At 32.2% G+C, this 14598-nt stretch overlaps 1 protein-coding gene across 4 annotated transcripts in view; it reads left to right on the forward strand.

Annotated features, from left to right (window-relative positions):
- GABRA2 (gamma-aminobutyric acid type A receptor subunit alpha2) overlaps positions 1–14598 on the forward strand; it is a 159982-nt gene that overhangs the window by 80954 nt on the left and 64430 nt on the right. For all 4 annotated transcript variants that reach the window (XM_073012428.1, XM_038008564.2, XM_073012427.1 and 1 more), the window contains 3 exons: positions 7336–7556; positions 9813–9895; positions 14354–14497. In XM_073012428.1, coding sequence (XP_072868529.1) covers positions 7336–7556; positions 9813–9895; positions 14354–14497 — 448 coding nt within the window. The remainder of the gene's footprint in view (positions 1–7335; positions 7557–9812; positions 9896–14353; positions 14498–14598) is intronic.

Below are 14598 nucleotides of genomic sequence, written 5' to 3' on the forward strand. Positions count from 1 at the left end.
ATGCATTTTATAAGCATTTAAGGGAATCACATGAAAATAATTTATTTGGAAATCTTGTTGTAGTTAGTGGCTATGCAATGAATATTATGTTATTGAAATGAATTCTTCCCCTGTCTTTTTAATCTAGAAAGCAAAACATACAAAAACTAGTTAATCAGCTATATTTATGTATATATCTATACATATATTTTACACTAATATATAAAAATATGAAATATGGACTAAAGTGAACTTTTAAAAATAAATATTTATTTTAAGGAGCAATTATATTTATCAAAGAAATACATTTATTTTTGTTCCCACTTAAAATTTTTATATTTCTAATAATTAATGTTTAAGTGCAGTTTATTGTTTTTAATATTTTTCTTAAATACATTATGTTGTAGCAATTAAAAGATATGATTCTAAATTTATATCACATTAATACTTGCCTTTACAACTATTACAGATTCAACTTTAAGAAGTATGTCATTGGCTATTGGTTACTGAATTATGATGCTCATATTTAAAAATCCACCCATCAACTTTTGATATTTGTCCTTGTGTTCTGGATTTTTAGTTTTTAAAATGACTTATTACTTGCAATGGTCTGATGCTATCATTGACCAGTATTTTAAATTACAACATGTGCTTAAGACGAAACTTATTGCTATAAGCAGTGGGTGTAAACCCATATTTTAAATAGCCTCACTGATAATTATAAATATTTTTTGGAGTTTTTTTAGAGCTTATTTGTTTACTATTTTTTTAACCTGGCTCCTATAGAGCTCCTATTAGACAGAGTGTTGTATTTCTTTTTCTTGTTTTCCACTTTCGTTTGTATAATTATTACTTTCTTCCATGGTGTTTTATCAGTAGTCTTCTGAAGCCAATTGCCTATTTTCATTAGAGCTAATTTAATCAAAAGTAAGTATTGTAAATTCACCTAACTAGACACAATCACAGTACACTGATAACAAATGCATTCACTCCCCCATTTCCTGTTGCCCCTTCTCATCCCATAGAATGCCTTATAAATATGACCATAATTTACTTATTTACATTCTTACTCTTAATAATGTTTATATCGTTCCATATATTATCTTTTATAAAAGTTTCATTTACTTTTTATATTTAAAGTGATACATACAAATTGAGATTCTAATATTTTCTTCCTGCACCCAAATGGATATACATACTTTACTTAGTAAGCCGTTGTCCTAAGCTGATTACCCTGCTTCCACTTAAAGGCTCGCTCTTTTCTTAGGTAAATACAGTTGCTAATAGTTATATTTACTAAGTTATAACCAACCTGCCTCCCTGAGATTAGACTCATGTGACTTTCATTGAAATTTCAGAGGACCTCAAACTCTTTATTCATTCACCAACATCTTTTACTTTCCTCTCACAGAGGCCTCGTGTGTTCGGTTGCAATGATGAAATACTGGCTCAAGTTCTTTACCCCTTCCTATAGCCACGTTTTCCCATCTCATTTTGTAGTGTCCTCTCACTGAGAGTTGGGGTTACCTACTATACCAATTATCCATCAATTTAACTATGTAAATTGCTTTAGCCAATGGGCTGTTAAAACATATCACACAAGCACTAGCTTGGAATGGGCTTGTGCATTGGAGTTTGCTCTTTTGTACTTCTGCCATTGTCAAGAGAAAGAAAGCCAGGTTAGCCCAGTGGTTTGTGAGGCAGGACAAGAGACAGTTCTTGCTGCGCTGAGTTGCTCCAGCAGCCCCACACAGTGACAGCCTAGATCAGCCAATGGCCACCTAACGCAGAGACCTATGAGCAAGCTCAGCTAAGGTCAACTTGAGCCCAGGTGAGAACAACCAACTTCCAGCTTCATGACTTATAAACTAATAATAAATGGTTGTTATTTTAAGCTCCTGCATTTTCTTTGTGTGTGTGTGTGTGTGTGTGGTTTTTTTTTTTTTTTTTTTTTTTAATACAACAATAGCTAACCTGTATTAGCTAGTCTCTAGGTTTTACTGATAAAACTAGATTTCCTTTACTGGCATTTAAATGCAGGAGCAGAGGAGAGAACTCTACTCTTTACTCACTTGTACCCTGTGTTCACTCCTCAACTCATTGCATTCTGCCTTCTACACTCTCTACTTCTAAGCCGTTATCACCTTTTAGTAATGTTTGATATTGTTGATTTCTATATACTTCTTACATTTTCTTTTAGTTTGATACTTTTCTTTCCTTATACTTTGTGTGTGCTTCAGTGTGTGTTCTTTTATTGTTTCTTTTAATTTTCTAGAGTTCTTCCTTTATTTTTATTGGTTGATCATGTAAAGTCCAATATGTTCTTTCTTCTATCCTTATAATTTTAATTCACTGCTAAAAACAATACAGCCTGGAAACATGTCCAATATTAGTAATCACAATAGGCATAAATGAACTGGATTATCATGAAAAGATGAAAATGGTCAGGTTCAACAACAACAAAATCTCTTAAATGTTCAATGAATTGCAAAAAATTATTTTATAGTGTCTAATATCTTATTATGACTGCAGTAAAATCAAACATTAATGATGAAATATAAATGAAAGAAGCCAATACATTTGGAAATATAAAAACACAGTTAAAAATGTTTTCTATGTAAAGAAAAAGAAAAGCCATGATGGAAATTATAAAACAGCTTCAATTGGACAATAAAGAGAATATTGTTAATTAAACCTCATATACAACTATTATAATAATGGCTTTGGAATTTAACTGTGGATAGGTACATAATAAAAACAAAATAGAAATCAGAAACAGATCCATACCCATATGGATACTGTATATATTATAGAAATGCCATTGCATAGGTATAGGGAAAATATGAACTAGTCAATAAATGATGCTGATAAAGCTAGTTTTCTATTATTAGAAAAAAAAGTTGGACCTTGATCTCATATCATATACAATAATACAAGATGGATTTAAGGCCTTCATGTAAAAGGCAGAGCTTTTATATCCATTGAAGAAACATGGGAATATGTTTATGATATTTTGGATATCTTTAGTGTGATTCTTGTTAAGTTGTATATTCTTTAAGAAAGTGTTAGTATAGAAACTATATAAATAATTATCATAACTTTGTAAGAAAATGACAGACAACCTAAAAGGAAACTGAGTAGATTAAGTGAACAGACAATTTATAGAGGAGAAAACTAGAATTTTTAACAAACATGAACATATATTATTTGTTACTAATTAACAGAGAAATCCACATGATTACACCACGACCCCTTTCACACTAATCATGTCTAAAATGAAATATTCTGTCTCTACCAAGTTGTACTTAAAGAAGAACATTTATCTACTTCTAGTGAGAATATGAATTTACACACCACTTAGGATTTCAATTGAAAAATATCTTGTTATTTTGAAGATGCACATCCATGAAATTCCAGTAATCTTACTTATAGATTTAGTCTAGGGCAGTGTCAGCATACTACAGCCTGTGGGGAAAAAAAGCTGTCAGCTGCCTATATTTGTAAACAGTTTTATTGGAACATAGCCATGCTCATTCATTTATGCAATCTACGGTTGCTTTCACATTGCAGTGGCAGAGTTGGATAGTTGTGATACTAACCATATGGCCCACAAATTCTAAAATGTTTATTGATTAACCCTTAATGGAAAAACTTTGCTGACCTCTTGTCTAGAGTAACTCTTCTTATACCTTTGTATTACAAGTATTGAACAAGAATATTTGTAGCAATATTGCTTGTGACAGTGACAAGTTGATGGGTGCTGACGAGTTGATTGGTGCAGCATACCAACATGGCACAAGTATACATATGTAACAAACCTGCACGTTATGCACATGTACCCTAGAACTTAAAGTATAATAATAATAAAATAATAAAAAAGAAAAAAGAACAAAAGAAGAAATAAGAAAAAAAGATAAGGAAAAATGACGATGATATTGTGAAGTTTGTCTTCCAATATAATGCTATAAAGCAGTGAAAATAAATCAGAGGGCTAGATATATTGCCATGAGTAAATCTCAGCAAATTAGCTAAAAGATGCAAGTGTCAGAAAAATATAGAAGGCAATATACAAGGTGTGATATACATGTGTATCAATGTTTATAATGTGACTCTCTCTCTATACACACACACACACACACACACACACACACACACACACACACCCCCTAAATGTGAAAGTACATGTATGGGAATGGTATACACTAAACTTAAGATACTTATTTCCTCGGGGACAAGGGAACTGTGATTGAGAAGGGATAAACAGAAGAGGAAGGGCTTCAATAATATTTGTGATGACATTTCTGCTAGGTGATGGTTACAAGTTGTTTGTAATATTCTTTACACTCTTGTGTATGTCTGAGAAACAAAAAGAAAATAAGCACAAATGAAAGCCATGGTTCCTTTCTTGAGGATTTATAAGCTGTTTGGGAGGCAGAGAAGCAAATGTATAATTACAACAGATGATCTTGAAAGAATGAAGAGCCCTATAGAAATACAAAGAGAGCTGGCTATGTTTTTTTTGCAGGTGTTCAAGGGACTGGGGCAGGTGGAGAACTTGCTCTATTTGAGGAATGGCAAGGAGTGGGGATTGTTGCAGTTGCCTAGAGCATAACATGAGTTTGCATGGTGAGGGTGGGAGAAAAGGACTCAAACTATGTTAGATAGATTGGCAGGGCACACCTTGGGACACTGTGAGCCCTCAAAGATGAATAATAATTCTAGAAAGAATTTTTAAAAAACTTAAATAATTCTACAAGTAAAAGCAAACAACCTCATTAAAAAGTGGGCAAAAGACATGAACAGACACTGCTCAAAAGAAGACATACAAGCAGCCAACAAACAGATGAAAAAATGCTTCACATCACCAATCATCAGAGAAACGGAAATCAAAACCACAATGAGATACTATGTTATATCAGTCATAATGGCCATTATTAAAATGTTAGAAAAAACAAACAAACAAACAGATGCAGACTAAAGTGAATACTTACATACTGTTGCTGGGAATGTAAATTAGTTCAGCCACTGTTGAAAGCAGTCTGGAGATTTCTCAAAGAACTTGAAACAGACCCACCATGCAACCCAGCAATCCCATTACTGGTTATATATCTCAAAAGAAAATGAATCGTTTTACCAAAGAGACAGATGCATGCATATGTTCATTGCAGCACTATTCACGATAGCAAAGACATGGAATTAATTTAGATGCCCATCAGTGACAGATTGGATAAAGAAAATTTGGTTCATGTACATTATGGGATGTTAGGAAGCCTTAAAAGAGAACAAAATCATAGCTTTGCAGCAACATGGATGCAGCTGGAAGCCATTATACTAAGTAAATCGATGCAGTAGCAGAAAACCAAATAAAGCGTGTTCTCACTTGTAAGTGGGAGCTAAACGTTGGGTACTCATGGACATAAAGATGACAGCAATAGACACTGGGGACTAGAGCAGGGAGAGAGGGAGGAGGACAAGGGTTGGAGAGAGGGAGGAGGACAATTAACTATTGGGTAATATGCTAACTCTCTGGATGACAGTGTCCCAAACTTCAGCATCACACAATATACTCATGAAACAAACCTGCACATATGCCCCCATATCTAAAATAAACGTTGAAGTTATTAAAAACAAAAATAAATTAGTAAAATATGTCATTAAAAATGTAAAAAAAAAAAAATCACCTGCAACTTCCTGTTTGTAAACTTTAAGTACTTCCTGTGTGGTTGACCTCCAGGAAATGACTGTCATATCAACAGCTTCTGAAACAGATAAAACATACCCTCATCTTACAGAAATGAAATATAGAATTTGAAGTCTTATAAAAAGTTTTAAAATTCATTAATTTTGCCTGGAAAAGTAAGCAAGAATCATATGTAGTCACGTTAGGCTAGTATTTGAGGAATCCCAGCAAAAAAAAAAAATACTACATGAAACTTAGAGTGCAAAGACTCATCTCTTTGTTCCTTATTTTTTAATTTTAGAGTTCCATTTAATGTTTAGAGTTAAACATTAAAAAAGATAACTAGATGATAGTGAGTGTGGATAAGGTTATGGAATATTCCTTTAAGGATTAACAGCCCAGAACCTCTGTTCATTTCCTACTCACATGCCATTACCTAGGATTTTCACTTGTTAGTATCATTACAGTTTCAAGTTTTGAGGGATCACTGGGATTCATGTATCTGATTCAGATTTGTACAAATGATTTTCTATTTTATAAGTATATGGCCTTTTTAATCTGTTCTTTTCTGCAAACATTAATTTAGTAAAATTGGCATCACTGCATTGTTTATTTTCAAACATGTAATGACTATGGTTTTGTGCTCAAAGGACAGTTTCTGAACTTCCAATCTCAGGTGTGTAATTGAACATTTTAATTATTTATAGCATGTTTATACAAACATATATTGACAAAAAAATTAACATCCAGTGGATTGTAAATAGTATTTACAATCGTGCATTGTGTGTCTCATTTAAAATGTATACATTACCTTAAGAAAGATAGGGTAAAGATAGAGACAGAGGTAAGGAGAGAGAGAGAGAGAAAGAGAGTTTCTCCTAAGTTAAAATTTGGAGAAAAATAATAGAGGACCTGATCAATAGTGGGTCTGTAACAATATTTTAAAGTACATTTTAATATGAGGGAGTTTCCCTGCAAGATAGTCATAATTGAAGTATTCTAAAAACTTGTAAAGTGCTTGTATTACAACTAATTTTGTAAATAAACTTTATTGAAATTATCTCCTAAGACAGTCTTGCTAACATTATCATGTTCTCACCATTTTTTAGGATTAAAAAATAAATATGATAATTTACAGTTTCTTTGGCAACAGGAGATGATGATTCATACAGATCTGACAATGTGCTTAAGTGTTGTGGGTTTTTTTTTCTTTTTAATTTTTAAAAATGTTGTTTGTTTATTTATTTATTTATTTATTTATTTATTTATTTATTTGCTACTGGGAAAGCTGCCTACTCACTTTTTCTTGAAATAGGCTATTAAAATAAATCAACCAGACCCTGCCCAAGCTTATCCCCTCTCCAAGCAGTTCTAAACTACAGGATGCAGTGGAGCAGTTTGACTGAGACCTTGTTCAACTAAAAGAGGCCAAAGTGATATTTTTTCTTTTCGGAGGAATACATAGCTAATAGTATACACAGACATACTTTATCCCATAGTATGTGGTAACATGTATTGATAAGACAAAGGAGTAATTTTTCTGATTAAAAATGTTTTTCCTTCAATATAGCTCGCTTTCTGTTTACATTAATTAGAATATTATTTTGTTGGAATTTTATAGTGTCTTATGTGTACAACATTTACTATTTTCAAAGAAATTATATTTTTTATTTCAGGAATATACAATTGATGTTTTCTTTCGACAAAAATGGAAAGATGAACGTTTAAAATTTAAAGGTCCTATGAACATCCTTCGACTGAACAATTTAATGGCTAGCAAAATCTGGACTCCAGATACTTTTTTTCACAATGGGAAAAAATCAGTAGCTCATAATATGACAATGCCAAATAAGTTGCTTCGAATTCAGGATGATGGGACTCTACTGTATACAATGAGGTATGTTTTTAGATTTGATGTGATGCATTTATATACTAAGAAATTTTCGTGTATTAAACAACCAGTCTATCTAACTGCCAGGTATTAGCAAAAGTTGAGTGTTTTCTACCAGATTATTGAAGTACCCATAATATGCTTTGCAAATGTTTTGATTTAAAAAAAACTATATAAAATAGCATTTATGAGTTTGAGTCTCATCTTAGTTCTTTAAATGTTAAGAATTGCCTTTATTATTATGAATTGATGTTTTTGGTTATTCTTCACATGATGTTTTTATTAAGTACAGTTTTAGTAATATGACTTGAATTTTATTTGTATCAACATACAGTTTTAATATCTTATCAGATATCCCATCAAAATTTTTGTTATTTCAAAGTAAGACTTTATTTATTTATTTATTCATTTCTTCATTTATTCATTTATTGAGACGGAGACTTGCTCTATCGCCCAAGCTGGAGTGCAGTGGTGCAATCTTGACCCACTTCAACCTCCGCTTCCCAGGTTGTAGCGATTCTCCTGTCTCAGCCTCCCAATAGCTGATATTATAGGCATATGTCACAATGCCATGCTAATTTTTGTATTTTTAGTAGAGACAGTGTTTCTCCATGTTAGCCAGACTGGCCCCGAACGCCTGGCCTTAAGTGATCCAACCACCTCGGCATCCCAAAGTGCCGGGATTACAGGCGTGAGCCTCCATGCCCAGGCTAATTTAATATTTTAATTTTCCTTATGAAGTTACTCCAAAGAAAAAATAACTATTTTAAATTCAGAGAGAAAGCTTTATTTAATAAGGTTTACAAGTATATTGGATACCATAAACATGTACTAGATTGAACCATACGAAATTGCCATTTTGTAATTCAAAAAGTATCCTATAGCATTGTTTATATGATTTAAACTTTAATAAAATTTTCTTGCAGAATAGTTGTTGATCCTGAAACCTATTACATCTTAAGCATATTCATGAATTAATTTTGTAAAATAAGTTACTTGTATTATGTAAGAAAAAAATCGCAAATCTAGTAAGATTATGTGGAATCTAAAGCTAAAATGTTTCATAAAAGATTTAAAACAGACATCTGACATCAGCGTTATACATAGACAGAAACATGTATTCCAGTTATTTGATGTGTTGTTATTTCATAAGTGCTAGATTTCAGTTATGAAAGTTATTTAAAACGGGACAACAATACAGTCCTATGCTATTTCTGATCTTCAAAGAAAAATTTCTTGAGGACTCATTACTAAATTGTTCATTGCCTAAATGGAAGTGCTAGTTAGTCTTTATGCCTCTGTTTCTCTCTCTGGATCTTGCAATGTATTCAGATGCAATGCCCCTGTGGACTTTGTATGTTGATCATTTCTATGAACGAAGGCAATGAATAAAACTTTAGGGTTTAAATAAAATGCAGGCACAGGACACATAGAACTTTGGAATATATTGTCTAAGGTTCTGTTTAAACATTCTCTTAGAATTTAAGCCATAACGAATTGTGGTCATATTTGTTTTGCTCATTATAACAGATTTCTCTATAAATTTTATTTAGTACCTGCTATATTCACTTTGCCTTTACATGAAATGGAATAATTGAAAGTTTGCATTATATCATATTTTCTATGACTATTCTTTGTTGCAATCATGTAGATACAGAAAAACATATATTTAACATTCGTAATTTGTGTTTATAATTTATCCAACAATCTAAACTTGATAAAGTTATTTCCAGGAAATGCATCTGTGTATGTATTTGTATCTAGAATTATGTGTATAACTGTGAATATATATGCAGTATACAGTATTAATTCAGAATTCATATATGTTGAAGGGAGCTCCTCTGAACTAATATTGAATCCTTTGATCAATTTTACTATATGTTTGTTGATGAGATAATGGAGACAATAGCATTCTTTTAATGATAGAGTATTTTTTGTCCTTAAGATTTCAAGTGTTAATCATGAGCTTAATGAGAAAAGAGCCCTTCAAAATGAATATGTAATTTCTTCACTTCTTAAGAAACTAAAATGGCTAAAGTATATTTTAATTATATTTTCATTTATACTAATAATTTGTATATGTCAATGTCTTCTGAGGGATCACCTAAACATGAATGAACAAAAGATTATTTAAATATTAATGAGCCTAATAAAATGCTGTGATGAAGACTCTACCTCTATCGAGTCTGTTGACAGTAATGACGAGTGATTTTTCTTGACTTACCAATATACTTAAACAAATAGTGGAATTTTGACTTTTAGGCTTACAGTTCAAGCTGAATGCCCAATGCACTTGGAAGATTTCCCAATGGATGCTCATTCATGTCCTCTGAAATTTGGCAGTTGTAAGTACAGGGATGAAGGTACATGTTTTGGGTCAATAATATCAGGGAAATTCAGCAGCACTGCTTAATTGTCTAGTTTTTTTTCCTCAAATTATGAGATGATTAACAATTGTCAATAAGATATGGAAGTAAAAGCCTTGCTAATTTTCCTTAAGGAACGTCTCTGAAATATTATTATAATTTAATCACGATGTTAAACAATTATAACCTATTTTTACTGCTAATAAAGAATATCATGTGTTTTAGTACATGTGTAAAATTAGACCAGGAGTTCCTTGAAGTTTAGGACTGTAATTTACCTTCTTTTCCAAGTGCTAGAACATTAAAAACTCAAATGTTACTTTTTTATCAACTAAGAATGAACTGGAAAGCATAGATTCTGTTGTTTATTAAAGTGGCAATCAGCCTGTTGCAAATGACATGCACAGAAGCTTAGTCTGTGTCATTGTCTTCTATTGTAACTAATGGAAGGATTTCTTTTTTTATTTCTTAAATTAAAGGAGATAATGTAGCTGCATTGCTACATTCTGGCACCTTCTATGTACATAGGACATTTCAGAAAAGGTTTTGTGCAGTTAGCTCTTCTTTAGGTCAGAGGGGATACATCTTGTATGTCGAGAAGATGCATTCATACTTCCAGAATAATTGAAAAGGCAGGAGGTCAAATCATCTCCCTAGTCCCACATGACATTCTGGATAGGTTCAGCATAAATCCATGAACACAGCTGAGCAGCCTCTCTCTTGTGTGAGGGTGTCCTATTGCCTGACCTTTTTAGAGAATGATCTTTCTGGCACCCTCATCTTTGTCCCTTCTGAACACCTTTTGACTTTTTCTTCATTTTTGAATAGAAATACAGTACTCCCACCTGATTAAAACAATGAATAGTGTGCCTTCTCATAAACTGTATTAAGCAAAAGAAAACGGAAGAATGGTGGCTCATATGAATGCAAAACTCTCTAATTATTTTGATGATCCTACTTCTGTGGTACAAGAATTGAAATCTTGTTTGTTCTTACAAAAGGTGTCAGTTCTCAATTTTCTTTGAGAATCTCCTCTTTATTTAACTACAAAGTCTTCTTTTATTGTCATGGAAACCATAACTTCAGTACTGGCATTTCTTCCAACATTATTTAATATAGTCAATCATGTTATACTATGTAAACATGATGCTGAGAAAACCACAGCAGATGCAGCAGAGAAAGAGTTATTTCCATTACATAAGTGGCATTATAGAAAAAATTGAAAAGCCTTGATACCAAAGAAGAGATTAATTCAAGATGTAATCATGTTGTAAGAAGGACTTTTTTTTTCTTTTAATCGACAGGCTATTGTTATTAAGTCATCAAATATAAGTGATGTGATGGATGTCCCAATTCTGAAAATGAAATAAGCACACTTGAAAATATTTAAATAATATTTAAAAATCTCTTATACTGCAGCTATGGAGTGCAGAAATATTGCATGCTTGAGAATATAGTTTTCTGTACCCAGAAGGAGCTATGAGCAACAAATGAAGTTTGCTGCTAGGCATTTTTTGTTTAAGTAATTAGCACTAATTTTGTTTTCTTCACATTTATTTTCTGACACACTGAATAAACACTTTTATGTTATTTTATTGTCTTTGCCTGTAGTAGGTGCTTGATGCATAAGTATTAAAAGTATGGACACCAGTGTGGAATAATATACAAGCCAAGCCAAAGCTGACAATGTTGGCATAACAAAGTTTGGCAGAAGCAGCTGTGAATTTTTCTTTTATTCATTTATTCCTTCTTTACTTGAAAGCCCTCTTCTTCCCTACCCCCACTCCACAAAAAGATTGGATTTCAGGAACTTCGTCATTGTCCTCAATCAAAAGAAGCATTTTTTTCTGTGTGCATACAATTTTAAATTCAGTCCTGTTTTGTTTTATTCCTAGTGCTGCACATCTTTGAATTTTTTCTTGTTGTTTAACTTGATTTTAGAATTTCTGAATGAAAGTCTAGGGATAATCTATTCATTAAACCAAAAGAAGCTGTAAATTGTCTTTCAGATTAAAAACTGATAGGTAAAAATAATTTTGAAATATTTTTCCTGGTTACCAAATATTAAGAATCAGTTGGTATACATCTGCTTAATGCAACATAGGACTCAAAAATGGGTTAATTAACACAAACAAGATTATTTAATGATAGCTTAATTTAGAAGTGGAATTCCTAGTGAATTTTGTAAAACTGTCTTTCTCTCCTTTGATACTTTACTGAGAAACATTATTATGACCTCTTGGCTTATATGTGTGTTGATGTATATAACTCCCTTTTTTCGGGAGAGGCTTTAATCTGCACTGCATACATTTCTGCTGCATTATTTTCACCATACACAGAATCTCAAAACTATATTCTTATATAACTAATGAAGTGCAGTAGCTGCTTTTTCAAAAGACATATGAAGAGTCAGTCACTTTCCTTAATAAACTCTTGAGCTCTTCTCTAGAGTTCCATCTTCCATAGCAGTAAAGAACATAGTTAAAATATTATGAGTTAATTTATTAATCTAGTGAGAGTGAATTGAGAATCTTTCTTCTGTGTGTCAGGCACTGTACCCGGCCCTGGAAGTACAGGCATGAATCAGAGTTGCTGCCTATCAGAATCTCATTAGTGCCTTTAAAATGTCATCTCTTTTATAGGGTTTCATTTTTTCTTATTTATGTTTGAAAGAAACATTATAATTCAAAAGTGATGTCCTTCTACTTAAAAAAAAGCTTCATAATTTATTGACAACTACAGAGTATTGTGAGGCCCTTCCGACGTAAAGTAGATCATTTGATGCATCTTTTTGTTAAATTCTGTGCCATTTAAAATTTTATTGGAGAGTCAGAATATGCATTCATTGGGGAAACGAAACAAGCCACTTGATCTACAAATGAGTTGCTAGTTATTCACATTAGTAATGTTGCTGTTTAATTTTCTCAGTGTAATCAATCATTAATGATTAATGAATTGAAATTAATTAGAAAACTAAACCTTAGAATAATTAAAATTCATTCATATCAAATCATATGAACATTTCTCTATTAAAAGTATATACATATATAGATATATACATATATACATTTTTAGAATCCTATTTCAAAAATTGCTTCACATAATATAATTTAATTGTGAATGTATGTGACTATATATGTAGTGGTAATGGTATTTCACTGATACTGACATTTAGTAGCAACATTCAGAAAACCAGACAACATTGCCATTAGACAATGCCAAGTATGTCATTAGAAAACACAAACTCATAATCATTTACTCTATTGTTACTGATGGTTGAGTGGAAATTGATTTGCAATCACAGACTTTATATCAATTTCAGAACCAGGGTCACCACAGTATGGTGCTATTAAAGTTAGGAAAATTATAGATTGCAGAGAATGAGATTTCCAGTGTCCTAGAGAGCTGGAGGTAGAACTATTGCCAGAGACAACTGGCCCTTTCTGTCCCTTAATTGGTAATGTGACTGTAATGTTGAATTTTGCTCAAGAACTAGGGGTAACTATACTTCTAAACATTCTCATGAGTAAAAGTGCATAGAAGTTCTTCAGAAAGTCAGTAGTATAGAAAGAATTACCTGTTATTCAACTGTGGGGGGACTCTGCCTACATGGAGAGGTTATCTGTTCTGCAGTGGTGCATAGAGAGGTAAGAAAATGCCACTGCCAGAGAAAGGCTAAGACCAGACATGTTGCCTGCATGCCAGCTCTGCAGTCATCTTACTTCTGCTAAGTTCTTCATCCGATAAATCAGGAAGTTATGTCTGATCTGGTTGCATTTTTTTCCTCTTCCTGCCAATCCATAGTTAAACTGGGATGCTATGAATGTGTAGTCTAGGATATCTGTGTGCATTAATTCATTTTAAAATGAGCATGATTTTAAAAGGATTTGCAACTTGATGCAAGCATAGCATTATTATTTGTCTTACATGTTTTATAATAATTACTTTTTATTCTAATGAAATGCATTGTATCATGATAGCTAACTCATTTAACTCTTAACTAGGATACATTTATGTCCAAAAATTAATATAATTTTGAATTATGATTTTTATCTTATGAGTGATTGCTATTTATAAATAAGCTAAACAGCTTATATTACCACAGTTTCTTCATATGCTACCTTTGGCCTAAAGGAGATGTTCTAATCATCTCAGGGCCCAGGAATTTTAATAGACTCTAACAAGAAATTTGCTCTTCACCTTTCAAAGTGGTTGCAATAAATATACTGTCAAAGTCGTGATCATCTCTTTTGGTCCACTTCATAACTCTCATACTGAAGTAAATTCAAATGAGACATTTTTGCCCTAAATGTGACATTTAAGTATTAATATTGAAAGTATATAGTGACTGTATGATATACACAACCATTCGTGTAGCACTAGATTGATGGTTCTTATGAAAATGCTTAAAATATTTTTTTTCCTGATTTCCTATAGATGCATATACAACTTCAGAGGTCACTTATATTTGGACTTACAATGCATCTGATTCAGTACAGGTTGCTCCTGATGGCTCTAGGTTAAATCAATATGATCTGCTGGGCCAATCAATTGGAAAGGAGACAATTAAATCCAGTACAGGTTAGTAAAATTCTTAAAAAAAAACTGGTACTTAAGAATATTAATAGGTTAAAGGACTTAGAAGTGTGTCAGATTGCTTAAAATCTTTTGCTCTTGAGGTC

This window comes from Chlorocebus sabaeus, chromosome 27 (genome assembly GCF_047675955.1).
Source record: "Chlorocebus sabaeus isolate Y175 chromosome 27, mChlSab1.0.hap1, whole genome shotgun sequence".
Taxonomy (NCBI): domain Eukaryota; kingdom Metazoa; phylum Chordata; class Mammalia; order Primates; family Cercopithecidae; genus Chlorocebus; species Chlorocebus sabaeus.